Source organism: Myotis myotis, unplaced genomic scaffold (genome assembly GCF_014108235.1).
Source record: "Myotis myotis isolate mMyoMyo1 unplaced genomic scaffold, mMyoMyo1.p scaffold_m19_p_16, whole genome shotgun sequence".
NCBI classification, from domain to species: domain Eukaryota; kingdom Metazoa; phylum Chordata; class Mammalia; order Chiroptera; family Vespertilionidae; genus Myotis; species Myotis myotis.
The window spans coordinates 19969125-19981890 of record NW_023416320.1 but is presented as its reverse complement, the minus strand read 5'-3'; the positions used below and the strand labels follow the sequence as shown (position 1 = coordinate 19981890).

At 34.2% G+C, this 12766-nt stretch overlaps 1 protein-coding gene across 3 annotated transcripts in view; it reads left to right on the top strand.

The window, feature by feature from the left end:
• CSMD3 (CUB and Sushi multiple domains 3) overlaps positions 1 to 12766 on the top strand; it is an 872847-nt gene that overhangs the window by 182529 nt on the left and 677552 nt on the right. For all 3 annotated transcript variants that reach the window (XM_036338167.1, XM_036338166.1, XM_036338165.1), the window contains exon 4: positions 5373 to 5567. In XM_036338167.1, coding sequence (XP_036194060.1) covers positions 5373 to 5567 — 195 coding nt within the window. The remainder of the gene's footprint in view (positions 1 to 5372; positions 5568 to 12766) is intronic.

The following is a 12766-nucleotide window of genomic DNA, read 5'->3' as shown; positions in this document are numbered from 1 at the left end:
AAAATGATCTGAGACTTTAAACTTGGAAACATCTAAGCTTGAGCCACAAGTCTACCACTTATTGTTGGGTGGCCTTGAGAAAGTTACTTCATCTACCTGAGCCTCAAGATGTCCTTTCTATTCAGTGGGGGAATCATATATGTTGTTGGGTATTTTATGAAATGTAATTGGGAATATGAATGTCTATGTACCCAAACAGTATAGCTCAGAGCTGACCTCAACAGTTAAATTAAGACTGTTAACTTTCTTAAATTGTAAACTCTTAGAAAGCAAAGAAGGTGATGTTGTTTTAACTTGTGCACATCGCAGAGCAATGTTAATAGTAACCCTCAAGAGCTTCTCATGAATAAATTAGTCCTATCACTTACCAAGTACAGTAATTATATTTCCGTTTAACTGATATTGACAAGTGTCACCCAACTATAACCTCTATATAACTCAATTGGATTTGTTGTTTTTCTTGGGTCTTTTCAAGTAATTTTTTTGATGCATCAACAATATTTTACACTTTAGAATAGTTTATGTTGCCAGAATGTCTTCATATTATTTGCTGATAATTGCAATATCTATGAGAAGACAGATTATATAAAATACACATCTCTTCATAAAACACACACCCAAATGAGTTTTAATTTACTCAATCATATACTATGGATAGAGAAGTAAGCTTACATAGAGGGTCTCTGCCATTTTCAGAGAAGTGTTTTGAATGTAAAATCTTCAGACATGTTTTCCAGTAATCTTCTCAATTCACTAAACTGTCTAAGTATTTCTCTTTTATCTATAAACTTTATCTCATGAGATAGATTCCAATAATTACTTCAAGTAAGGCTGCAGTACATGGGGAGATTCTTTCATATATTTATTATTGCATTAAAAAATAAAGGACAAATATGTAATACCTTAATAAGAAATAAATGAAAAAAGAAGAAGAAATAGAAAAAAAATATAGATCCAATGCTCAGCAACAGCATGGTGAAACTTTAGGTACTCCCCCTCCCCCAATCACACTCAACCCCACTTTCATCCTTGCTTAAGGAATGAATATCAGATAATAATTTGTCAGATCCTATCACCGAAACCTTTGATCAACATATTAGTGACATCTTTGATGAAAGAAGAAAATAGTCTATTTGACAATTCTGCTTTTAGATGTAATTATTTGCTTTAGAAATGAATTGAAATGGCAAGCACAATGTGGTTATCTTGCATGTACATCTGATGGATTCTAGGAGAAATCTTAAATTTCTATTTCCCTTAATGATTTTAGAATAGTTAAAATCACTACTTATTGTAAATAACATGTTTTTTTTTTGTTGTTGTTGTTTTATGTTAATCCTCACTGGAGATTATTTTCTCTGTTGACTTTTAGAGAGAATAGAAGGGAGGGAGAAGAGGGGGAGAGAGAGAGAGAGAGAGAGAAAGAGGGAGAGAGAGAGAGAGAGAGAGAGAGAGAGAGAGAGAGAGAGAGAGAGAGAGAGAATGAATATGATACAGACACATTGATTGGTTGCCTCCCACACACACCCCAACGGGGGCCAGGGATTTGAGCCCACAAGTGAAGTATGTGCCCTTGACGGGAATATAGCCCTCAACCCTTCAGTCCTTGTACTGTTGCTCTAACCACTGAGAAAACTGGCTAGGACAATAACGTGCATATTAATGATTGGTTTATAATCTGCTTTACTGAGTATGGTAGAGTATGTCTTCCTTTTCTCCTGAAATTCAAACTGTTATTTAATTTTTCAGTTAGTTTAGATTCATTATTATTCTGCATTAGTTGCAGATGTATAGCAGAGTGGTTAGAAAATTACGTACTTTTACAGAGTGATCCCCCAGCTGCTTCAAGTACCCACCTGGCCCCGTACATAGTCATCATGACATTATAGACTATATTCCCGATGCTGCAACCTACACCTCTGTGACTGTTCTGTAACTACCAATTTGTATTGCTTAATCCCTTCACCATTTTTACTCAGCTTCCCCAACCTCCCCTCCCCTCTGAAAGACAACTGTCCGTCTGTTCTCTGTATCTGTGAGTCTGTTTCTATGTTGTTTTTAGATTCAACATACAAGCCAAAGCATATGGTATCTGTCATTCTCTTCCTGACATGAAATTCAAACTCTTATGAAAAATATGATTTTATTTATTTATTTATTTATTTATTTATTTATTTATTTATTTATTTATTTATTTATTTATTTATTTATTTATTTATTTATAGGAGAAGGGAGAGAGAGGGAAACATCAATCGGCTGCCTCCTGCACACTCGCTACTAGGGTTGAAGCCAGCAACGTAGGCATGTACCTTGACCGGGAATTCAAACTGGCAACCTCTTGGTGCAAGGGACAGTGTTCTACCTACTGAGCCACATGGACTGGGCTGAAATTCAAACTCTTGCTAGCTGGTAGAGACATGGCCTAAAAGTTAGTCTAACTTAGCTATTCCAAAACTCTTTTTTTTTAAAAAATATATTTTATTGATTTTTTACAGAGAGGAAGGGAGAGAGATAGAGAGTTAGAAACATTGATGAGAGAGAAACATTGATCAGCTGCCTCCTGCACATCTCCTACTGGGGATATGCCCGCAACCCAGGTACACGCCCTTGACCGGAATCGAACCTGGGACCCCTCAGTCCGCAGGTCGACGCTCTATCCACTGAGCCAAACCTGTTTCGGCTCCAAAACTCTTTTTAATAAAAAAGCTAATTTCATTTAAAAATTCAGATAATCAGCACTTTTTTTTTTAAAGATCAAGACTAATGTGAATATTCAATCAGAATAAAACATTTTTTGATGGTGGATTATATAATTCCTTCAGTTTATAGCACATCCTTCTTGGCACTGCATGTTAAAATGGACATAGAGAGCTTAGAGAGCAATCCCAAATTAAAGGGTTGGAAGAGTACTGAAAATAGAATCCATGAACAATGGATATGGAATTGGAATCTATTAATCTTGAGTGTGGAGCATCTTAATAACTGTCTTCATGGGTTACTCAGTTAACAGAGGATGATGTTAGTTGTTCTTATGAAGGTCAAAAACAAGGGCAATCAAAAGCAGTAATTACCTGAAGGTGAGAACCAGATATGTTTATTGAGTTATTCATTTATTTTAGTTTCTTTCGAAACAGCCTGAATATTCTTATCTGTCTATTGGTTTTGAAATAATTCAGCCACAGGCAGATTAGGGCAATTCATTAAGATTTCAACCAGTGTTATTATTCATTTATTGACTCAATTCATTTGTGTTCCATTTTTGCTTTTAGATACTTTGTTGTGGATAATGTTTATTTGTTCATTTAAGTCCAAGTTAAATATGAACATAACAACTATTTAGAGCTTTCCTCTCTCTCTATCCTTTTATTTCTCCACCTAACTACTTCCTCTGAAGTAATTTGGAATCTGCTTTTCCTCCTAAATATATAACTTTTTGATAATTGAAGTACTGACCTTAATTATTATTTAGGGGGGTGAGAAGGAAAGAACTTTATGGATTCTAAGGCCACAAATGGTATTTTCATTAAAAGTATTTTCTTTGTTAATACTATGTTCAAGGGATTGAATTGTTAGTCAGGTTATCAAAACTGATTATAACTTCACCATTTCCTGCAGCAAATATCTCATTTTTTAATCAAATGAATTTGCCAAAAAAATAATTGTTTCAAAATTAACTATTAATTTCAAATTTATTTTGTAAAGAATTGCTAAAATTCACACAAAAGAAATATGTTTTAAATTTCACTGAAAATTAACTTATAGCATATGCCTGGAAAAAATAGTAAGGTAGAATATTAGAAATGATTAAACTTGGTTACCAGTATTTAAAAATATTTATGATTATCATTACATGCTAAGGAAGCATAAGGAAATTGCCCATTATTTATAAAAAAACATTGATATTTAATTGGTATTAGTTATATTCTTTTCTAGGTTTGAGTCTAAAAAATAAACATTCCTAAAGGAACTAAAAGCCTATTGTGGGTAAAAATACAAAAGTTTAGTTCTGTATACATTTCTTATCCATATATGACCATTGCTTTTGTAAAGTTGCAACTTCATATTATGAAAAAAATTTAATTTTGATGTTTATTTAATATTGTTATTAATATTTTCAATATTATAGTGGCTAATAATTATTTTGTTTAAAATAAAATAATGCATGGAATTTACTAACTGCACAAATGGGATGAATATTAAAGAAAAATGTAAAGGTACTTCATTTTTGCCTTGCAATGTCTTGATTAACATTTTATTTTGCATTAATTACATATTTTCAGGTAATTTGTGAAAACAGTACAGAATTTTTATAAATTTTTTATCCAGCTTCCCTTAATATTAATTACTTACCTAATTATAGCATGATTGTCCAAACAAAGTTTCTGGTAGGAACTTACATTTGCAAAAAACTATTAACTAGGCTTTAGGCTTTACTCAAACTGGAATACTTTTTAGTGCATTGATACATTACTTTTTTATTCCTATTGGTTATGACTTATAGAATAAAAGTAATATAATTTTATAAATTAGAAAATTTAGAAAATAACATAAGGCAAAAATTCTCCTCTAACTTCATTAAATTCTATAAATTTGTATTTCTATAAATTTCTTTCCATTACTTTATATTTAAAGTGAAATTGTATTTTTGTTTGAAGTGAATATTACTTTAAATATTTCATATTTGTATACTCATATTTTTAATCATCAACTAATAAAATATGACAGTAGGAAAATTATTCTGCTATATTGGGCACTTTCCAGATATTTTGCATATTGATCTAATTAAAACTTCACAACTTTATATACTTATTACAATTCTTATTATAATTCCAGGTTAAACAAATAATAGAGCTGGAATTCTAGCCCAATCTCTAACTTCAAAGATGTGTTCATTTTTACTGCACTATATTTTCAAGTGAAAAAAAATTTCCATCCATATGTGTATTTTTTTCAGATGAATGCTCATGATTCAGGTTTAAGTACAAGTATCAGTAAGGAGAGATATTAATGTTACTTGACTTGTTTATTACCATGTTAGTAAAATGTAACTTTAAAGAAGCAAAGTAAATGGTATTAATTTGCTTTAATTATATGTACAATATGAGTAGTGCTGATTTTAGCATTACTGCAAAGACTAAGCAAAGACTAAGCAATATAAAATATCTAAATTTTTTAGCTCAAAAAAATGACATTTGTTCAATAAAATCTGGTTCCTTTCCCAATTTTCTCTGTTCCCTTTATTCAAATGGAATACTTCTTGTGTGACTCCTCTTAAAAGCATAGGATACATCTTGATCTACATTTTTACAAATCTAAAACATTTAAACATGTATTAAAATAACTGTAAACTCTCCTTTCCCTGTCTTCTACAGAATTACAGAGTAGCTCTTGTGGAAACCCAGGAGTCCCACCCAAAGGTGTATTATATGGTACAAGATTTGACGTTGGGGACAAGATCCGCTACGGCTGTGTAACTGGATATATCCTGGATGGCCACCCTCAACTCACGTGTATAGCCAATACAGTTAATACAGCCTCATGGGATTTTCCTGTACCCATCTGTAGAGGTAAGGAGAAACACAATGTTAATTTTTATGCTGGTTGAATATTTGACACAATAAAATCATTTTGAAAGTAAGAGTTGCAGTCAGAGATTATATTTGCAAAACATGATTGACATTTGCCAACCGTTTCTTTTATAATATTTGAAGCTTAAAATTATATATACATATCATATACTAGATGACAAGTTAAGAAAAAATGCTTGCTAAGGAAAGACTATTTTAAAAATGAGATAGTAAATACATTTATATTTATATATATATTTCTACATACATTGTGTGTATGTGTCTTCGTATTTATATTAGAAAAATATGGAACTCATGATGTTCAGAAATATAATTAGACTGTCAAAGTCATGTTTTTTTAAATTTTGAAATATTGACTGGATTTGTGAATCTTTTAAAGATTTCTGGTAGAGAACTTAGCAGAGGAAATTATGAAATTAAGAATGCTGTATAGTTTCTTATCAATACTGATGAACATTATTTGTATTATGGGGAAAACACTATAATATAGTAATACTAGAGGCCTGATGCATGGAATTCGTGCACGGGTAGGGTCCCTAGGCCTGGCTGGCCATCAGGGCTGATCAGGGCTTTTGTTCCCCAGCTGCCGGCTGCCAGCCAGGGCCTTCCTTCATTCTGAGCCGCCCCCTGGTGGTCACTGAATGTCATAGCAAGCAGCCGAACTCTTGAGGGGAAAATTTGCATATTAGCCTTTTATTATATAGTATGGACAAAGGTTCAAAGTACAGAGACTAGAGCAGGGGTGGGCAAACTTTTTGACTCGAGGGCCACAGTGGGTTCTTAAACTGGACGGGAGGGCCGGAACAAAAGCATGGATGGAGTGTTTGTGTGAACTAATATAAATTCAAAGTAAACATCATTACATAAAAGGGTACGGTCTTTTTTTTTTTTTTTTTTAGTTTTATTCATTTCAAACGGGCCAGGTCCGGCCTGCGGGCCGTAGTTTGCCCACGGCTGGACTAGAGGATAGAACAAGTTCAACATTAGCTGAATTCCTGGATGAATTGTGTCCACAGAAATACCGGGCACAGACTGTTTTCTCTCTGGGCTTCATATTTCCTAATAAACAAATGAGTATCTCATTTAGCTTTGACAAGTGTCTGTAATTCCTCTACAGATGGGATGGAGGAATGTCCACCTGCTCATCTAAATGACTTTGTAGTTTACTCTTAAACATGTCACCACAAATGCCTGCAAGAGAAACCCTTGGAAATAAGACACAGCTACCTTCTTATCCCAGCTCTGACTTTTACCATGTGAGCTATCTCAGGCAATCATCAACCCCGTGAGCTTTATCTCACATTTATCTCTTTTGACCGGGGAGAGAAAACAACCAGCGCCAGCTGTTCCTTTATTGTGAGGATTAAATGAGATATCTATACCTGCCCCTTAGTAAAATATCTGACATGTATGACATGCTTTCAATGTTAGCTTCCTTTAATGCTGCTGCTAACAGTAATACTACCCCTGCTGCTATTACACTGTTACTACTGCTGTTTCTGCTGCTGGTGCTATTTCTGTGACTACGCTTAGCTACCATTTATTTGTGCACTTAGAGTGTACTAAGATATTATAAGCATCATCGCTTTTCAATTTCACAACAATATGAAACCGAGGTTCAAGGTTGCTCAGCAAATGTCAAAAACTATGAAGAGTATGAGCTTTTACTTAACTTGCAAGTTCACAAGTTTGTCTGCCACAGGTACTTGATGGTCGTAGAAGGGACAAGACAGTTGGGTCAGAAACAAAGGGGAGTTCATTATGCACAGAGGTGTTCGGACCTAATGTATCGCCATTTGTGTCAGCTCTGCAAGCCAGAGTCTCATAGAACGATAGGAAGAATGTAAGATGTTTTCATGTGTAGTTGGTGGCACTATAGGAGAGGAATCATGAACTTAGGAAAATTGAATCTTTTACAATGGGCACATCTGCCCTTTGCTCTAGAGCAGCGGTTCTCAACCTGTGGGTCACGACCCCTTTGGTGGTCGTATGACCCTTTCACAGGGGTCGCCTAAGACCATCCTGCATATCAGATATTTACATTACGATTCATAACAGTAGCAACATTACAGTTATGAAGTAGCAACGAAAATAATTTTATGGTTGGGTCACAATATGAGGAACTGTATTTAAAGGTCCAGAAGGTTGAGAACCACTGCTCTAGAGCGAGACCTTACCTCTGTCTCTCAAGCTTTTAAGGTAACTTGCCCTTCTGTCTGGTGGAAGACACTATTTTTTTTTCTTTACGTCTATTTGCTATACAAGCATCTCTGAAAAGGCAGTCTGGTACAAAGATGTGCAGAACTGTTAGCGTCCAAGGGAGAAATAAATGTCTGCCAACATAAATGGGGTATGATGGCGATGTCACATTTGAACCCATTCTGTCTGGTTTCAAAGCCTGAGCTTGCTACCATTTTGGCGCTTCACCAAAATAATTTGCATCTCTCTTCAAAAGAGTTTTATTATGAGAGGAAATGGTGCTGTATATATGAATCAGCCAAAAGACATATATTCAAGTTTTTACAAGTGTAAAACTCCCTTTATCAAAAGGGCTTAAGATAGTTAAAACCATGAAACATTTGTACTAGTAAGATGTTTCAATGGAGTAGTTTCAATACTATCTGAAAATTAAATTCTGTTGTGGGGCTTTTTCTCTATCTCAGTTTAATAAGAAAGATGAGTCTAAATACTAATTCTGTCACATATTGACTAGGGCCTTTGAGCAAAAATTATTATTATTTTGGATACTATTTCTTTAGCTGTAATAAGATGAAAAGATAGAAATACCAAAATCACAGTACTGTTAGAGTTTAATATGAAAGCATATGTAAAGGGCCAGGAACATAACTAAGTTCTTATTTATGCTCACTCTATCTTTCTAATTTTCTTTAGCACTTGTTACCATCTCCTTCTGAGAGAAAGGGGTTACGTCAACAAAAACTGCATGAAAATCAATTATTCTTATATCCTAAACCTAAAACGTTTCAGTTTTAGTTATTGTTGATATTTTTGATTTTGCCATCATATATACTCAGCTTCCCTACTCATCAACCTCAAGTATCTTCAGAATTACTTCCTTTGAATCTTTGACTCCATTCTAACCTCTATGATTAAAAAAAAATCTAAAATAAATAAAATAAAAATGGCTCTACTGTTTTTGAAAATTTTGCCACTTCAACTTCAGTCTGTCAAATTTGCATTTTCTTCTCCTTAGCAGTAAATGAATACATTTACTCATTGAAATACATTTATTAAGGACCTACGATGTGCAAAGCATTATTTCTTGTACCAAGGATCAAAACATGATGCAGAAACAAGTTTTGCCTTTAAAAACCGAATTCTAGTGTGGCTGATCATAATATAATCATATAATTAATATATGGTAATTGCTTTAATATCAGAATGTGTAGTGTGTTAGGCACCTTGATAAGGAAAATCATAGATTCTCTCAGTTGAGTGGAAGGAAATTCGGTTAGGGACAACGTTTTAAGAGAAGCTCTCAGAGAGGTCTTGCTAAAAACACAAACTAGATAGAACAACATTTTCAATGAAGCCATCATTTTCCTTTTTAACCTCAACATAGTTCTCAGTGTTACTAATAATTCACTGGCTAATGGTAGAGTATATAAAGTCACACTTAATAAAGCACATGATCTAATTTTTTAAGGAGCAACTTATCTCCCATTAACCATTTTAAAAAATGAAAACTGAAACAATAGAGGAATAGTGTATTTTGATTTTGTGTAGTTGTCATTCATTAGGAAAGAAGAGATGGGAGGCTGTTCAGTCCATGGCTTCCCTCCTCTGTTCTTTGCCATTTGATAGTATGCAGATTCTTTATTTTATAATCTCACAGGGGGCTGAAAACCCTGTAAGGATATACTTATTGCTTTCCCTAGAGTTTACATAGAGTCTGTCCTTGATGAAACTCTTGTCTTTCAGGGAGTTCTTTTGATGCTTCCTAACAATGATAGTTTAATTAAGAAAAATGAATGCCACATCAACCTAGAGGGTATGGTGCAAGGGCTTTTGTGTTCATTCATAGGCAAGATGAATTTCATCAACACCATCTGCTATTATTATTAAAAGGCAGCTAGCTACCTGATGCTGGGCTAAAGAATATTCTATAAAAAGTGAAACTGAATCCTGTGCTCTCAGTCTAGAATGAAAATACCTGGCACATATGCCGTTTCTGCATCCCTCCTTCAATAGACATTTGCATGACACTTACTGCCACCGAGCTTTGATGTGGCCTCAGAGTCCTCTTCATTCCATTGCTCCCAACACTGTTTACTAAATAAGAACAGTTGGAGGACAGTGTAAAATGAATATGCTCTTCCCAGGTTAAACAGTCTAAAATTCATAATGTTGTTTGTATTAAGAATGGCATTTGATATACACATCTCAGAGCAAACTAATAAAGGTGCGTGTAAAAGTTACACATAAATTATAGTGTTATCAAGGCAGCTAAATCTGGGTACACACACACACACACAAACACACACACAGGTCAAGCTATTTGATTGGAAGAATTAACATTTTAAGATTTAAGGAGTCAATCATAGACAATTTAAGGCTGTATTAGGATGATTTTAGATAAATTAGAAAAATATTCAGAAGGTGTTGTATTTCCTTGGATGATTTGATAACTTTATAGTCAAAATAAAGATATTGGACTCTATATAAGTTTCAGGGATAGCACAAATCATTGAAGTGTATAATGTAAGTTATTGACATTTCTTTTGATCTGACAGGTGAGATACTGATCGGGGAAGGCTTGGATGTTAGTGATATAGATGTCATAGTCAACTGGTGCCATCTAAAGCAAATATTTGACAGTACAGTAAGCAAAAGGGCTAATAAGTGAACTGTTGTCTATGACAAAGCAAAAGGAATTGCAATTATGTAAATTAGCAGTGAAGAGTAAAAGGGTCTTCTACGTTTTATTCTTGGGAATAAGTCTGCCTTCTACTGCAACACGATAAAGAAAATAGCTAATGGAAAAAATAGCAGCAGCTTGTATAGTCAGAACATAATATTCTCCTACTTTAAATCTGGATCAGTGATTCAGGATCAAAGCATGATACTGAAACAGGGAATTGGATGAGCAATTAAAGGCAATAGTGGGAAAGGGGAAAGAGGGGGAGGTTTAGCCAGATGTTTTTTATATGAAAATTATACCAAAAGTCCTCCAAAGAAGTAGTGACTTCTAATCAAAGGTTAAAGGCAAAACAAACAATCAGAAGACCTAGAAAAGTGTGTTAGAAAAAGTAAACTTTGTAAAAAAAATTATTTATTAAACTGTTGTAAGGGGGCTGGTAGAAAGATGTTCACTGTGTTTATGTATTCCCGTGCTTGGGCCTCTGGAACCATCTCAAAAGGCATTAGAAAACAGAAAATGCCATTTATCCTGTGTATATGTACTGACCACACACTTATGCATGTATAAAAACTGAGATTTGATATTCACAGATATGACGCTACATTAATAATAGATCTGGTTATTGATAAAAGCCAAGTAAAAATAATGAAAAATGAAGAAAACGGGAAACTGCGTTTTTGAATTGAAAACCTAAACACATAAATAACTCAGTGTCATGCTCTGTTCATTCCCTTATAGTCATTAAACTTATTAATAAGCTGCAAATTGGAAAAAGAAACTCTTTTCTATTGTGAGATTTTTCAATATCAGATCAAACTTTACTTTTTTAAAGCTAAAATCTGCAGTTTGTTTATTTTTGATCAAGAGAACCTAGTAAACAGCCGTCTTTTTCCCCCTTACATATACTTCCAAAGCAGAGGAGTTTTAGTGTAACTCCCTGCATCACAGGAGGAAGAGTGTTAATGAGAAACTGATGTATACCAAAGAAAAATAATTCAATTTGACTGTTGAATATCAAACTGTCAAGATCCAGGCCATGAATTAGGAATTCATTTTTAGAATCAGGGCTTTTGTGGTTTGATAATGTTGCTCAAAAATAGTGGCAAGAGTAGTGGAGAAAGATAAAGCCTGTGCTAAAACATTGCCATATTTTTGAGCAGCATAGTTTAGGTAAAACATCTTGTTTTCATTTAAAGTGATCTGGTCTCTTTATGTGAATTGCTATATTTGATAGTAACGAGGAAAATATTTTGTGTATGCTTTTCAAATAAATAAGCAAGTTAAGCATGAATCCTTTGGTGATAGGCTTATATTATCACCTCAAAGACTGCCAGCCATACCCCAGTGATGTCTGGCCACAAGGAAGAATTACAAGTGCCCAGGTAACCTGCTGCTGCTTCATTTCTCCCTAGAAAAATGCTGACTTTTTTTATCAACAATCAGACCAAGATTCAGCTGCCCTCTCATGTACCCTAACCTTGTTCTGAAAAGTCCATTTGTGTGATAAAATGATGACACTGTTTTAGTAGTATCCAGCATGGTAGTGCAAAGGACACATGATTTGTATTTAGGGGCATAAGACCTGTGAGTTTGTCTTCCTGCCACGTATTACCTGAGAGTGTTGTTTCATATGTAAAAATTGAATATTTTTACCTATTTCAGGAGATTGTAAATGTTAGGGAGATTAGATTAAGTGAAATGATGTTTTAAAAAATTGCTTATATAATGCCTAGCACAAAGAAGGTACTCAAAACGTGAAAATTGGTTCTAAATAGATAAAATCATAATTTGTAAAAATAATGTGAAAGTTATAGCTATCACTGATTATATTGTATTTTGTTTAAAATATTTAAAAATATCTATTGACAATTAAATATGTGCCCAGAGTTTTGAAATAATGGAGAGTATTTTTTAAAACAAGAGATTAAACTCTCGCCGAAACCGGTTTGGCTCAGTGGATAGAGCGTCGGCCTGCGGACTGAAAGGTCCCAGGTTCGATTCCGGTCAAGGGCATGTACCTGGGATGCGGGCACATCCCGGTGGGGGATGTGCAGGAGGCGGCTGGTTGATGTTTCTCTCTCATCGATGTTTCTGACTCTCTATCTCTCTCCCTTCCTCTCTGTAAAAAATCAATAAAATATATTTTTTAAAAAAAGAGATTAAACTCTAGAAAGAGTAGACATTTGACTAGTAAAGGCCTTGATATGCTCTGTTTCTGCCACTGAGGAAAAAAAAAAGGACTTTTATCTAGATATGTAATTTTTCAGTCTTGTTTTCTCATTAGTATAGTAGGGAA